General features: G+C 41.4%; 2 protein-coding genes across 4 annotated transcripts; one reads left to right on the plus strand and one right to left on the minus strand.

Moving 5' to 3' along the window:
- Positions 1-1,401: 1,401 nt before the first annotated feature.
- On the plus strand, positions 1,402-4,246 carry LOC126602133 (probable E3 ubiquitin-protein ligase EDA40). Its single transcript, XM_050269266.1, has 2 exons — positions 1,402-2,259; positions 2,384-4,246. Exons 1-2 carry the CDS (start codon positions 1,840-1,842, stop codon positions 4,148-4,150), a joined length of 2,187 nt encoding a protein of 728 aa, XP_050125223.1. The 5' UTR covers positions 1,402-1,839; the 3' UTR covers positions 4,151-4,246.
- Positions 4,247-7,142: 2,896 nt separating this feature from the next.
- Positions 7,143-15,058, minus strand: LOC126626301 (protein RMD5 homolog). Of its 3 annotated transcripts, none has more exons than XM_050295596.1 (3): positions 14,913-15,045; positions 9,494-9,593; positions 7,143-8,834 (listed from the first exon to the last, which is right to left on the minus strand). In XM_050295596.1, the coding sequence occupies exon 3, from the start codon at positions 8,768-8,770 to the stop codon at positions 7,610-7,612; it is 1,161 nt and encodes a 386-aa protein (XP_050151553.1). In that variant the 5' UTR covers positions 8,771-8,834; positions 9,494-9,593; positions 14,913-15,045; the 3' UTR covers positions 7,143-7,609. The 3 variants fall into 3 exon arrangements, with proteins under 3 accessions (XP_050151553.1, XP_050151544.1, XP_050151534.1); XM_050295587.1 differs by having other exon boundaries at positions 9,375-9,593; XM_050295577.1 differs by lacking the exon at positions 9,494-9,593 and having other exon boundaries at positions 14,913-15,058.
- Positions 15,059-16,021: the final 963 nt, after the last annotated feature.

Here is a 16,021-nt window from a genome sequence, read left to right on the forward strand (position 1 = left end):
TCTCTGTCTGTAGCTTCTCTGGGATTTTGGATTCCTAGGGATCGATGCAGCAATAATAATCCACAATCACAAATCAGTCGGTGAAATGACCATTAAAGCCCTCCCGTCAATGATTCCAACAATTCAATAGTATAAAGATCAACTTCAGATCTTTGTACTAAAAAATCGTGGACTAAGAAATTCAGACGATTCAATTTTAATCATACAATTCTTATTAGCTTAATTGCATTGCCCCACTTGATAAAAATTAAAAGAAATTTAGACGATTCAATTTCAATCATACAATTCTTATTAGCTTATTACATTGCCCCACTTGATAAAAATTATAAAACTTGAACAATTCAGATCTCCTCGTAAACTTTAAATACAAACATCTAGAATGAATCTCTTTCCCATTCAGTATGGGCATTATTTTTCTCCAACGGAATGGACCCCACACTGGAATGGATAGGAGCAGGGAGAGAGAGGGATCAAAGTTTTGGGGGTCATCCTCCTAGTCTGTGACTCTCTGCGCACTGCAGTAACACCAACCTCACTGTGTTGAGTTATAAACCAATTTGGAAATTTTGTATTTTGCTTTGTCAAGTAAAGGTAAAAGGGTGTACAAGAGTAAGAAAAAAGATAGCCACCCTCCAACCTATCCATTTCATTCCAAGATCTCCTCCCTACCCAAAAGTACAATAATATGGTACCGTGAGAGGTCCGAAATTGTACTATGTTTCGGTGTATTTTCAAGATCGTAACTTATTAGTCATTACATCTTGATAGTTAGACGTTTGGTTAATGATTTAAAGACTAAAATTTTCAGTGTATTAACAAAGCCAAAGTATAAAAGATTTAACGGCTGAAAACCCTGATTTACACGGTATACCAAGGTTACTATTCGGTTCAAAACTTGGCCTACTTCATCGTTATGGCACATACACAAAAAACAACACTTGCCCATCTCTTGATTTTTCAAGCTCACCAAACTCCCACCGTTTGGTCTCACCCTCGTCTATTTAGCCGTATTCCAAGTGCCAGACAAAAGAGTCTCGCCAAAATTAGAGCATACAAAAAAATTAAGAAGTCATTTCGTAAAGACATTGTAGAAACATTCAATATGTAATATTTTTTTTTATCTGTAAGTAAGAAATTTTAAATTTGCGAGTTATGTCATATTAGATAAAGGAGTCGTGCGTGCAGCAGAGGTCGGTGTCCCGTCCAAACATGGAAATGGGGGCAGTGATGCCTCAATTCCAAGAGCGGGTCCGGTTGACTTGTTACTGTTTGGATAGGTAAAATTAAAAACAACCTCCACTTGCCGGTCACCTAATTAAAAATGTTAATCCCAATGGCATCAATCTTCTAATTTGTTTTCCCCAATTAAAGTATAAATATCATAAATAAATGTTGATAATAATGGAAGGGAAGGGAAGGGAAAGGAAGCCTCTGTTGTATATTGGCATTATATCATACATCTATCATCCTATAGGTAGAGCCGTAGAGGCCCAGAGAGAGAAAGAGTTGTAGAGAGAGAAACATTGGAGAGAGAGAGAGAGCATTGAATTTTGGCAAGAGCAGCGAAGACTTTCCAATTGCTGTGTTGTGTTCTGAATTCTGAAAGAAAGAGAAAGCACAGAGGAGAACGCAGAGCAATTGATGCAATAAGAAAAGCAGAAGCAGAACTACTTCTTACTCAGAGGCTGCAGAGTACCATGGGAAATGGAAACATGCGAAAGACCAAGGTGACAACCCCATCTGCTTCTTCCTAAATCCCACTCTTTTCCAAATCAAACCCCTCTTTTTCTTCCTCCACAAGTGCTTATTCCAGAAGCAGATTTCGAGAGAGGCTCGAAAATGGTGACTGGCTGGCGAAGGGCCTTCTGCACATCCATCACCAAAGACAGAGACTCAAAAGTGCTTATTGAGAAGCAGCAGCAACATCACAACAACGGCAATCAGCAGAGCCCCAGAATCAACTCCAAATTTGGATTCTTTTCCAACCCTTCAACCACACGCCTCCAATCTCAATCCCAAGCTCAATCTGTAGTCTCCAGCCCCGGCCTCCGCTGCCGAACCACCGCCACCAACACCCCCACTTCCTCACTTCCCAACTCCCCAAAACTCCAATGCAACGTCTCCTCCGCCGCCACAACCCCCCAAAAAGCCAGCAGCTACAGCCCTAGACTGCTTTTTCACTTCCAGCGCTCCAACCCATCGTCCCCAAAATCCCCCTCCAGCTTCTCCCTCCTCAAGTCCACCCTACGCCTCTCCAAAGTAAGCATCTTTTTCCACAATTCCCTTTTCATAATTTCCTTTTAAAAAAAAAAAAAAACAGAGAAAAAACAAATTCAACTTTTAGTACCAAAAACATTATAGTGACGACTCCTTCTTTTTGCAGAGTAGATGCGGAATCTGCTTACAGAGTGTGAAAAGCGGTCAGGGCACCGCCATTTTTACAGCGGAGTGCTCCCATTCCTTCCACTTCGCCTGCATCTCCGCCCACGTCAAGAAGAACAGCCTCCTCCTGTGCCCCGTCTGCAGTACCGCCTGGAAGGAGCTGCCGTTAATCTCCGTCCACAAACCACAAACCCAACACAAACCGCCACCAATTTCATCGCCCAAGAAGCCCAGAGACGTCAAGACTAAGCCTCTGAGAGTTTACAATGACGATGAGCCGCTTTCGTCCCCAACCTCCGGTTCCCGCTTCAACCCAATACCAGAAGAGAACGACGACGAAAACGACGCCGTTGAATTCCAGGGGTTCTTTGTGAATACGAGTTCCAAGCCTCAATCGCGTTTTGCCTCGGCTGACCGGAATGTTAAGAATGTGGAGGTCAGTCTGTTGCCGGAATCGGCGGTTGTGGCGGTCGGGAGGAGTTATGAGACACACGCGGTGGTTCTGAAGCTCAAGGCACCGCAAACCAATGAGTCGAAGACGGCGTCTTTAGAGCGTCGAGCTCCGATTGACTTGGTGACGGTGGTGGACGTGAGCGTAAGTGCGAGCAATGTGAAGATTCAGATGATGAAGCGTGCGATGCGACTTGTCGTTTCGTCGCTCCGCGACACTGACCGTCTCTCAATCGTCGCGTATTCCTCCACTTCGAAGAGGCTGCTACCGCTACGGCGAATGACCTCTGCTGGTCGTCGTTCGGCGCGTCGGATTGTGGACGCGCTCTGTGGCGTCGGCCAGGGGATGTGTGTTAACGACGCGCTCAAGAAGGCCGCGAAGGTGGTCCAAGACCGGCGCGAGAAAAATGCCGTCGCGAGTATCATGCTTCTATCGGATGCCGTACAACCAGAAGCCAATCAGAAGCGATCTTCCCCCGTCGTGTCCTCCACGCGCCTCCCTCACCTCGATATCCCCGTCCACACCGTCGCACTCGGGGATGGTTGCGACGACGCGTTAGCGAAGTGCGTCGGAGGCTTACTAAGCGTCGTGGTCCAGGATCTCAGTCTCCAACTTGGTGTCGTTTCGGGTTCAAGCCCGGCCGAGATCGCCGCTGTGTATTCACTCACGGGTCGGCCCGCTGCTCTAGGATCCGGGTCGATCCGACTCGGAGATCTCTACGCCGGAGAGGAGCGAGAGTTGTTAGTCGAACTGAAAGTAGCGGTTTCCGCCACCGGCGGGCCCCACTCATCCCAGAACGTGATGTCCGTGAGGTCCACACACAGGGACCCGTCGTCCAATGAGCTTGTGTATTCAAAAGAGCGGGTCCTCCTCGTACCTCGATCACAGACCGTCCGATCGTCATCGTCGAACCCAAACATCGAGCGGCTAAGGAACCTCCACGTGGCGGCAAGAGCCGTGGCGGAGTCGCGGAGGTTCGTGGAGAGGAGCAGCGACTTCTCGGGCGCGTACCACCTGCTGTCGTCGGCGCGAACGTTGCTCGTGCAGTCGAGCTCGGCATCGGCGGAGGAGTTCCTCCGCGGCTTGGAGGGGGAGATGGCGGAGCTTCAGCGGCGGCGGCAGATTCAGCTGCTAGCGGAGGTTGAGGCGAAGCAAAGCAAGAAGGGATGCAGTAATGGGCAGGCGGAGGAGAAGCAAGAGCCGCTAACGCCGACGTCGGCTTGGCGCGCGGCTGAGAAATTGGCTAAGGTGGCTACGATGAGGAAGTCGATGAACAGAGTAAGCGACTTACACGGCTTCGAAAATGCGAGATTTTAGTTTAATTTATTTTTGATATATTTTGTAAGTGTAATACAAAAAGGAATATGATGATATTAAAAATTAAATGATGATGAGAAAAAATATTTCAAATAATGGGCCCAGGCCCATAATGGCGACAAGCGGTAACGGACGGCGTGGCCCTTTTGGAAGGGAGTGGATGGTGATAGTGATAGTCGAGCGAAAGAGAGAAAAAAGGAAAAAACATTGAACAAAACCCCACAAGAAAAAATTTATATGTTGGGGGTGACTCTTTCGGTTTTGTCTCTATCAATCAGTATATTCCCCACCAAAAACCCATGGAGTTGTGCTTTATTAGTGGCATGGCGTCTTAGCCGTTGATGAAGACGAGAGCTAAAGTAGCATCGACCATCATCAACGGCTATATCGGCATTTACATGCGACTGAAGCTAGCATTTCTGATACTTCAAACCCCGATAATGTGATATTTATTTAACTAATCCATATATATATATATATATATTATGTAAAGGAGCAGAAGGGGATGGGTTTTGGATTTTTTATATGATGATGCATGTTTTTGTTTATGGTTATTTTTGGAAATGGTGGATGGGTCTAATCAATAAAGAGTTGCAGGTGATACTGTATGGGTTAGGGTTTTGTAAGTTAGTGTGAGCTGGTGTGATGTTGGTGTGGTTTTTGGTGGGTTTAAAGACAAATTGGCCACCAAATGACTGACTCCATGACAAACAATCATGCTTTTGCAGGTGATGCCAAGGGCCAAAACAGTTTGAATATAGATTGTTTTTTTTCTTTCCAATAATTCTATACTGTTTCGGAGTATATGATACTTTCGCTTAAGAATTTTAGAGTTGAGGGGATTTGATTAGGCCTAATCAGTGTCCGATTTCTATGAACAAATTGGATTTTTTTAATGGACACCAAGTGATTGATTTAATTAAAGGGAAATTTAGCACTAGATATGGATGGTACATTGCATGTGTTCAAATTTGACTGCCTTTATTCTTTTTTTTTTTTTTGCTTATCATGTGTGGCGCACTTCTGAGATTTATTATCCTATTTTGTAAGGGTAGTGATTTCTACGTTCCCACCTTGCTCTAGCTATTAAATTGAATTAATCAAAAGATAATCCGTAAATATAATTAACCAAAGAGTGCAAAAGATTAAAAAGAAAGTGCGAAAATCACTTCCTATTTTGTAAATCCCAATTCATGTGTTAGTTTATTATTTTGAACCTCTTGAAATTATTACATGTAGCTCAAGCTCAAGTAGATAAGATGTCTAACCATTCACCTGATGTCTTGTACTTGGATTCGCCTCTCTCACTTGTATCACAAAAATAAAATATGCATAAAATATACAAACAAAAGGAGGAAAGGAAAGAGAGAGATGTGCACATGTTCCCTTTATCCATCATAATGTTAGGAGAGGAGGGTCATTCCCAATCAATGGAGATCCCACGATTGTCACAAATGAAATGGGGGTCATGAGAACTTGTTTGGATAGCATGCATGCACGTTACTTTAATACAAATTATATATAAGTATGTTTATGTATGTGTATATATATATATATATATATATATATATATATATATATCACCACAACCACATTTAAGTTTCTGAATTGACATGCCATCTTCCCTCCTTCATTTAACATATGTTGGTTTGTGTGAATCTGTGTGATGCAACTATTATTGGCAAGGTCCTATAGCTTGATATATATTATTATTATTTTTTGAATAAACGATATGATCTACAATGAGAGGGAGAGGGGCAAGCTTAGCCTTATAATAGGCTAATAATAATGTGGTTCAAATTCGTTTTTGGAGAGAATCGAACTTAAGACTTCTCACTTACCAGTGAAGAGGAATATCACTAGACCATAGTACTAAGTGGCTACAACTTGATATTTAAAACTCACTCAAATAACTTGTTTGCAGATATTCATGCTCCGAGAATGTCATTCTGTAATCGAACATCTATATTTTACAAAATGAGTGAAGAACGACAAAAGAATAGTATGAATTGTGTACATCGAAAGCTTGTGAGCAACCTGATTTACCAAAACAAACAAAAATGTTCTCCGGTCATCAAGTGAAAGCACATTCATTTATTCTCCACTCATAATATTCAATCTAATTCTTGGTCACCATGCGACCAAGAGAACGAGACTCACAAAACAAAACTTGTAAATATATCAAGATGTCCAAATCTCCACCCTTAACTAGGAAATAATCACATGCTTTGTATAATTAAGAAATAATCTTCCCCTCCCATGGAAGTAACTAATCACAGGCTTATATTCATGAACCATTTACATTCCCATCATATTTACTCCTAATACCATGACTTGAGTTGCACGTTAGTAAAAAGTTAAAAAGGTAAAAATAATAAAAGGTTCTCAAACACTTTACAAGGCTAAATCTTTACATAAAGGGGAGGGAGTTGACAGTAACTTAAGCTTGCAAAAGGGGCTTTGATTTCTTCTGAATCACACTCTTCTTTCTTTCCATGGTTCTCTTGTGGCCACTGGAAGCACTTTTTAGGGGGAAACTCATCATTTCCTTAAATTTCGCACACTTTGGAAGCACTTTTTCCATGAGTGGCTGCTTTTTTTATTGCTGCTGCTGCTGCTTTTCAAATGTGCTTATCTCAAAAGCACCACCAATATAATTTATATCCCAAAAGGCATATCCATATAAGCTTAACACTAAAACTCTGCCTACATAATTCACCACCATGATATGATTACATGTGCGTGTGGAACTGTGGGGGTATCCTAGTTCCCACAATGTGTGACATGAATCAGGGATTCATAAGATTACTTAATTCGTTTACATATGAAAGGAGTTGGAGGGCTTATTTGTGAAGAACCCTCGTAATCATATGAAATGTCCAAAATGAATGAAACTTTTCTCAGATCATGGAGGCAACAAGAAAAGAGGAAAGAAGCCAAACAAGATAAGAATCCAAAGATCTATCTAAAATTTGTTTGCTAAGACAAGAAATGGACAAAGCTGACTTGATTGAATTACTATAAGTACAAATTTACTGTCTGTGCTGTGTTGGTAAACAGAAACATATAAGAGAAAAGTGAGAAATTATTCAACAGCCTTTGTAGTATCGGGTCAACACTTAAGGCCGAAGCCTGAGGAGCCCATTACAGTTTACATGACCCAGCAGGAGATAGCAGGGCAAGTATAACTTACTCAGAAGGATGAGGCTGCATGTCCTTGTCTTGGGATCCAGATCATGATGCATTCAAATTAGCCCCAGGGAAGTGGATTTCTTTGACCGCTCGCCAGTAAAAAGAATTTACTATTTACAACAAATGCCACAACAAACCAAACAAACTGGCTTTTGACAAGGCACCATAAACACACATCCTAACTACACAACACAGCATGACTAGTCTCCACAAGCTTTACCCAGTGTGGAAGAAACACGGTTGCAACGAGTTCCTTTTGCAGATACATCAGAAAACAAGCGGCCTACACTGTGCTGAATTGACATCGGAAGGACAGTATGGACACTTGAAAGATTTTGTACCGTTCTTTGACATCTTCGTAATAGACTGCTTGCAGAGCACATGTCCACATGACATCAACATAGGCGGATTTTCTTCTGTTGATTGTTCCTTTGATACTGGACACACAAATATAGAATGGAAATGAAACTCACGGTCTAACTCCACTGGTACAGGTAACTGCTTCATAGACTGCCATTCCAATCTCTTTCCTGCCATTACGTTCATAAACTTGAGAAGAGGTGGCAAACCACGAATCCCTGCCTCCATGGTCACACTTAACGGGCTCTTGTAAGACTGGCCCAGAATATTGCAGAACTGCCTGGTTAGCTCCCCCGTCACTGTGTCCCAATTGGCTGGTAATAATAAGTGAGAGTATGGGGAGTGCTCAAGCCTTCCAGTCCACAGAAGAGCCCCCATAAGCTTTTGTATTTCAACCATATGGTTGGAAGCAAAAGGAGCAAGACAAGCTTTTGAATACTGGAGAGCTCTATCTCTATTTCCCTTTTGCACTATTTCAACAAATTGCAGTCTGTGAAGTTTCAGTAATAGGTCTGATCCATTTGGTTTGAGTTTATCAGAGTTAAACATGGCCCAGTTCAGTGCTGGCTCTAGATTCCGATGTTTCATTGCATCAACTATCCCAAACAATTCCTGAAACTGAGATTTCATAGCCAATGCAGATTCTGATTCCCCAGTCTCACTTGTAAAACAATCACCAACTTCGAATAGGCCCTGCCGATACAAATGGCTGCCAATTATCTCATTGACTGTGTGGGTATCAAAGTCAATGTTTCTATAAGCCTTGGATATATCAGGAACAAAGGATTTCTCCACAATCTTTGGATACTTGCTAAGTGCTAGGTTCAGTTCCTTCTGCGTGCTTTCCAACTGACTGAGTGGAGCTATACCTTTTAACTTGGCTTTAAGATCAGCAAGAACAGACTTACAATCAATCCGAGATTCACGATCATTAGATGATTGTAGCTTCTGTAATGTCTGCTTGATTTCTTTGTCGATCAGATCGAACACTTCTTGAACTTTAGAGTTTGACAGCTTTTGTTTCTTTGTAACACGATCAAATGCATCTTTAATGGCTGTCAGCTCCATTTTTATTTATACTACTGTATCGGTATCAACAGTAGTTTGTGATGAGAAATGAAGATGAAAGGATCTACACAAAAAAGAGGAAAGAGTTTTTGTAAGCTTAAAACGTTAAAGCATAGTGTACAACTGTATTTTATGAAAATGCACATGAGAAATCAAAGGCCTGATTGGAAACTGCCAAATACATTCCTATACACAGACATTAAGAAGCAACATAAATAAGGTTTGCTTAACTTCACATGAAATAGTTTATTCTCAAAACACGAATAGAGAAATACACCCCCAAAAATAAAAAAGGATAGGGCTTTTCACATTTAAGCCCTTGATTACAGAAAAACAGTTAAAACTCAATACTTTAGAGAAAAACTTAACTTACTTCGTAACACCATATGAATTTCACAACTAAGAATCATTTAGAACATGACAAGTGGATGGATGAGGGTTTTTATTTTCCTTCACCAATTGAGCTCTTCAAGTGTTTTTCTATAAAATAAAATAAAAAAACCTTATAGTTGGGGTGTTTTTCTAATTTACAAAATAACGATATGGAAGAATAATGGGTGTGAAAGTTCATATTGATGGCTTAAAGCAAACGAAATATTCTTACAACGAAAATCTTCGGCGAACACAGCTAATCAGGTGTCACAAATTTACCCAAAATGTAGAAGAGTCCCTTGACTCATTCAAATGATATGGAAAATTGTATTTCTCACATATTTTGGATACCATGTGATTTATAAGTGGCTTTAGCCTCCCTATGCATTATTTCCTCCCAACGGGAGATACAGATCAACCATATGAGTTCGGAGCTAGTTAGGCATTGGACCTGTGCAGCAAGAGCTATGGCATAAGTCATCTTACACACTAGAACAAACAAAGATTGACAGTGTATTTCCAAATTCTTTCCACATTTGTCTGTTGCCCCCAAAAACATACAGCCACCTTAACATACAATAATTTGGATATGCAGTGTACATAAAGTGAAAGAAGTATGGTATTTGTGCAAAATATAATGTGAGAGTAAATTCCCTACACTAATCGCCTTTCGCGTTACAACAACAACAACAACAACAAAGCCTTTTCCCACTAAGTGGGGTCGGCTATATGAATCCTAGAACGCCATTGCGCTCATTTGTGTCATGTCCAAAGTTTTCTTAGGGTCTCTTCCAAAGTTTTCCTAGGTCTTCCTCTACTCCTTCGGCCCTGAACCTCTGTCCCGTAGTCACATTTTCGAACCGGAGCGTCAGTAGGCCTTCTTTGCACATGTCCAAACCACCGGAACCGATTTTCTCTTATATTTCCTTCAATTTTGGCTACTCCTACTTTACCTCGGATATCCTAATTCCCAATCTTATCCTTTCTCGTGTGCCCATACATCCCACGAAGCATCCTCATCTCCGCTACACCCATTTTGTGTACGTTGATGCTTCACCGCCCAACATTCTGTGCCATACAACATCGCTGGCCTTATTGCCGTCCTATAAAATTTTCCCTTGAGCTTCAGTGGCCTATGACGGTCACACAACACGCCGGATGCACTCTTACACTTCATCCATCCAGCTTGTATTCTATGGTTGAGATCTCCATCTAATTCTCCGTTCTCTTGCAAGATAGATCCTAGGTAGCGAAAACGGTCACTTTTTGTGATCTTCGCTAGATTGCTCCGGTCATTAGTGTGGATAAGTATATAAATGGATAGAGATAGGAAAGCAAACACAAGATGTACGTGGTTCACCCAGATTGGCTACGTCCACGGAATAGAGGAGTTCTCATTAATTGTGAAGGGTTTACACAAGTACATAGGTTCAAGCTCTCCTTTAGTGGGTACAAGTGAATGATTTAGTACAAATGACATTAGGAAATATTGTGGGAGAATGATCTCGTAGCCACGAAACTTCTAAGTACCGGAGTGTGGTATCGTCTTGACTTGCCTTATCTGTCTCATAGGTAGATGTGGCATCTTCTCTGGAGGTACTCTTCCTCCATCCAGGGGTGGTATCTGTAACTGGTGGAGATGCACAAGGTAATGTATCAATTTCACTTGAAGCTTACTTGTAGTTTCATGCTTGGTCAAGCGAGATACAAACCATGTAGTAGGAGTCCCCCAAGTCGCCGAGCTGGGGGATCTGCTGAAAGAGGTGACAGACAAGGTAAGCAATCAGAGCTCCGGCTGATTGTTCACATTCTCCCTATCTTGCAGGCAGCATGAAGGATAAAGAGAAGAAAAATGAGGAGAGATGATATGGGATACTTTTGCTTTTGAAGAAGTAACTTTCCACAGGCTTATTCTTGAACTGGGCTGGAGGGTTATCTGGTTTCCTCCAGAGTATAAGGCCGACTGAAGAATTTGAGGGTCAAAACAAGCCCATCAAATCTAGAGTACGTTCGACCCTGCTGATATGGGATACTTTTGCTTTTGATAGAGTAGTGGATGTATCGGCACGTGTGCTGTTACGCTTGTCTCCACATGCTTCCTTGTATCCTTCTCACTTGCCCTATCTGTTCCTCAGGCAGATGCGGTATCTTCCCTGGAAGCATAAGATGTTGAAGATGAGTACTCGAGAGCAATGCCAGGTAAGTAATCAGGTAAGGGGTTCCAGGCAGTCAGTTCCTGGCTGGAAGCTTGATTCCAAGTGCTGACTGATTGCTCTCTTTCTCCTTGTCTTGCAGGTAAGAACAAGGCCAAAGGAAAAGACAGGGAAAAAGCATGATATGGGATACTCTTGCTTTTAACCCTGATGATATGAGATAATCTTGCTCTAGTATAGCTTGTTTACAGAGGTATTATCGGGGGGAAAGAAAGCTGAATATTTCGAAAGGCTTTGTTGGGAGTGCCCTCTCAGATAAGAGAAAGGGTTGAGCATTTTTGCAGGTCTGCCTGTCCGTTAGGGATGGAAGTCGACATATATAGGAGTCTCCCTAACATCAAGTAATAATGCTATTCCTTTACCCTGCTTGGTTATAGCACGGTAGTGGGAGCTGCCAGCTTCACATGTTTTAACTCTGTCAGAGCACTTTGAAAAAGTGGTTTGTGGTATCTGGAAAGCTGATGTTGCGTGTGAAGATTACAGACCTGTCGGGGGTCTGGCTCTCGAGATTCGGAGAACGATGCCTCTTCGATTTTTGAGAAAGCAATCCTGCTGGGGGTCTGGCTCTCGAGATTCGGAGAGCGGTGTCTCTTCGATTTTTGAGAAAGTAATCATGTTGGGAGTCTGGCTCTCGAGATTCGGAGGGCCATGCCTCTTCGATTTTGGAGCAAGCAATCTTGTTGGGAGTGTTTTCTCGAATGTGAGTAAAGGTTGGGCATGTTTGCTAGTCTACCTTGCCACGAAGCACAGAGGTTGACACACAGGGACTTTCCAATTATCCAGCAGTGGTACTGTTCCTTTACCCTCTCTTCGATTTTGAGAAAGTAATCATGTTGGAAGTCTGGCTCTCGAGATTCGGAGGGCGGTGCCTCTTCGATTTTGGAGCAAGCAATCTTGTTGGGAGTGTTTTCTCGAATGTGAGTAAAGGTTGGGCATGTTTGCTAGTCTACCTTGCCACGAAGCACAAAGGTTGACACACAGGGACTTTCCAATTATCCAGCAGTGGTACTGTTCCTTTACCCTCTCTTCGATTTTTGAGAAAGTAATCATGTTGGGAGTCTGGCTCTCGAGATTCAGAGGGCGGTGCCTCTTCGATTTTGGAGCAAGCAATCTTGTTAGGAGTGTTTTCTCGAATGTGAGTAAAGGTTGGGCATGTTTGCTAGTCTACCTTGCCACGAAGCACAGAGGTTGACACACCGGGACTTTCCAATTATCCAGCAGTGGTACTGTTCCTTTACCCTTGTGGGTAATAATATGGTAGCTAGACCTTCAAAATTTATGTGTCTAAACTTTGTTAGTGTTGTTTCTTTGCAATTCTTTTACCCTTCTTGGTCAGAGCGATGTAGTGGGAGCTGCAAGCTTCACGTGTCTCAACTTTGTCAGAGAACTTTGGCAAAGTTATCTGTGGTACCCATGAGCTACTGTTGCTTGTGGGAAGTGGGTGATTGAACAGTACGATTCATGTGCTTTCTACTTCGCCAGAAATCTTCGACAGAATGCACATAATTTCCGCAAAGCTGAGTGTGCGTGTGACAGGTGCTGACAAGGCTGGAAAAGTAGGTGCCTCTTCGATTTCTGAAATCGGCCCTCGTGGTCTCTGAGCAGCCCAGCTTTTGAGAAAGCAAGCCTCTTCGATTTCTGAGATCGGCCTTTGTGGTCTTTGAGCAGCCCAGCTTTTGAGAAAGCAAACACCTCTTCGATTTCTGAGATCGACCCTCGTGGTCACTGAGCAGCCCAGCTTTTGAGAAAGCAAACGCCTCTTCGATTTCTGAAGCTTCGTCGAGTGCAGATTTTTATAGGGGCTGACATTAAGTTCCAAAGCACACTTGAATATCCACCAGTAGAAGCTCCATTCTTGCACTTCTAAGATCTTGATTTGTCCGACCTCTTCTCTCTTCAACACCTTTGAAAATGTCTGGCCCCTCCGACCGTCGTTTTGACTTGAACCTTGTTGAAGAGGCAGCCCCGCCTTCTCCAGACAACATATGGCGCCCATCCTTCGTCTCCCCTACTGGTCCTCTTACCGTTGGGGATTCCGTGATGAAGAATGATATGACCGCTGCGGTAGTGGCCAGGAACCTTCTCACTCCCAAAGATAACAGACTACTTTCCAAACGGTCTGATGAGTTGTCTGTTAAGGATTCTCTGGCTCTCAGTGTTCAGTGTGCAGGTTCTGTGTCTAATATGGCCCAACGCCTATTTGCTCGAACCCGCCAAGTTGAATCATTGGCGGCTGAAGTGATGAGTCTCAAACAGGAGATTAGAGGGCTCAAGCATGAGAATAAACAGTTGCACCGGCTCGCCCATGACTATGCTACAAACATGAAGAGGAAGCTTGACCAGATGAAGGAATCTGATGGTCAGGTTTTACTTGATCATCAGAGATTTGTGGGTTTGTTCCAAAGGCATTTATTGCCTTCGTCTTCTGGGGCTGTACCGCGTAATGAAGCTCCAAATGATCAATCTCTGATGCCTCCTCCTTCTAGGGTTTTGTCCAGTACTGAGGCTCCGAATGATCCCCCTCCGGTGCCTTCTCTTTCTGGGGCTCTACCGACTGCTGAGACTTCTCCTAAGCAACCTTTGTGAAGGCTCCCTCTTGTTTGTTTATTTTGACTCAAGTATATGTACATATTTGTAACTTATCGGGGATATCAATAAATAAGCTTTCCTTCATTTCAACGTATTGTGTTAAATACACCAAAGCCTTCTTCGCTAAGTTCTTTGAATTTTCTTTTGTTGAAGCTTGTACGTTGAAGCTTTGTGAGTGGAGCATATAGGTTGAGGTAGTGTTCCCTTAATTTCCCGAATGAGGAAAACTTCTCGGTTGGAGACTTGGAAAATCCAAGTCACTGAGTGGGATCGGCTATATGAATAAAAATCAGAGAGCTTAAAACGGGTGAAAAATCTAAGTCAGTTACAAGACTAGAATTAAACACTTGCACTTAATCAAGCTTCTTCTTGGTTGTTACTGGGAAATTGTAAATCATTTACAGACGTATTATGGCAAGGGAATACTAGATATCCTCCCCAGATTACAAACTGGTTCAAGGGTCAACCATTTTTTTTATTTTAATATTTTATACAGTTATGTTTTAAACTACTCCAATCTACAGGGAGAGAGATTTGAACTCAGATTCAATGGAGGGAGCATACTGGCCAACTAGCCTAATTCGCAGCGGAAATCAGCAATCTGGTATTAAAAGGGAAGCCTTGACATACTAAAAGAACCGAAAAATTCGACATGCTGGGTCAAATTTTTTTTGGGTAATTAACATAACACTAAGTATTACGATGATTGAACAGCTACACTGCTATATAGAGAAGTCCAATACAAGCTTGAAGCTTTTTTTTTTTTTCTTTTTGCTTCAGAAATCAAGCGATCGATAATTCCCTCTCTTTGAGATTTCAAGTGATGCATATGAATTAAACTGATCAACGCAAACTAAAGATTCATTGAACAATTACATCCGCTATTACCTTCAATCTTTCATCTTTTCTAACCTGCACAATTGAAAGAAATTTTATATTTCTGTGCCGTGAGGGAGAGAGAGAGATACCTTGAGATGAGTTCGAAGTTGGGAGAGTAGTAGCGAAGGGTTTCTGCACATCAGCCGGAGATGTGGCGAAAGAGAGTTGCAGATCGGCGAAAGAGATGGCGAACATGTGTGATTTAGGTTTTGTCAGTTAAAGTTCTAGGGCTCGATTTTGTAAGAACAATGATTATAAAGGGTAACACGCTACCAAAACTCTGTTTTATTTTTATTTTTCTACTCTTAACATTCCGTAATTCCGTAATCGATTAATAGAATTTCGTGTTTATAATCAAAATTATGCATATTATATATTATTTTTTCAAAAAAAATCATCTTTGCAAAAAGAAAAGAAAAAAAAATCAAATAAAACTAAAGTCGTTTAGTCAATAACCTGTAACAAATAAATAGACGTTTTATAATGCTTTTACTGAATCCGTCCAATTGTTTTTATATAGTTCGATGACTAAATTTTTAAGATTTTATTGATAATAAAAACTTTACATAGTGCTTTATAATATTAACAGTTCCGATAATAGACACAAAGTTTTGTAATTTACTCACGAAGTATTTCAAGGAGGAACGCCAAGTTAATTCCTTTTTCTTTTGTTTACCCTTTTTCTGCTTTTTGTTTGTTAAAAAAAATATTTGTTTGATCTTGGTAACTTGTAAATAAATCAAAGGATATAAGCCTAGGGGTGTTTTTGGACGGATCGAACCGGAAATAACACTTTCAATTCTCGTTTCAAAATTTTGGAACGGGATCGGATTTTCAGAATCGGAGTAATTCTAATAATTTTAAAAATTCACATCATTTATATTTTTTGATATTTCTTTGGACTTTCTCATACATGCAATTTGTTGTATTTCCTTAATATTTAGTGCATACTTAATGTATAAATTCAATTAACGTTTTGGTATACTAGTAGGTTTATCCTTTTTTTAATATATAGTAATATTTGCCTACACACTTTGTATGTATAAACATATTTTTTTAGAAAATAGGAAGGAGAGGGGGAGAGAAAGAGAATGTGGGGGGAGTGAGGTTTTTTTTTCTTTTTTTTTTAAATATTAGAAGTATTTTAACATCATTTGTAGATGAGACCTTAATAAAAAAAAGGTAAAATTTGAACCTA

This window comes from Malus sylvestris, chromosome 1, assembly GCF_916048215.2.
Source record: "Malus sylvestris chromosome 1, drMalSylv7.2, whole genome shotgun sequence".
NCBI lineage: Eukaryota > Viridiplantae > Streptophyta > Magnoliopsida > Rosales > Rosaceae > Malus > Malus sylvestris.

Bases quoted from the DNA above. Each gene is read 5' to 3' on its own strand.
- LOC126602133 (XM_050269266.1), top strand. From the start codon at position 1,840: ATGGTGACTGGCTGGCGAAGGGCCTTCTGCACATCCATCACCAAAGAC. The intron at 2,260-2,383 runs GTAAGCATCTTT...TTCTTTTTGCAG, and splicing joins CCACCCTACGCCTCTCCAAA to AGTAGATGCGGAATCTGCTT.
- LOC126626301 (XM_050295577.1), bottom strand. From the start codon at position 8,770: ATGGAGCTGACAGCCATTAAAGATGCATTTGATCGTGTTACAAAGAAA.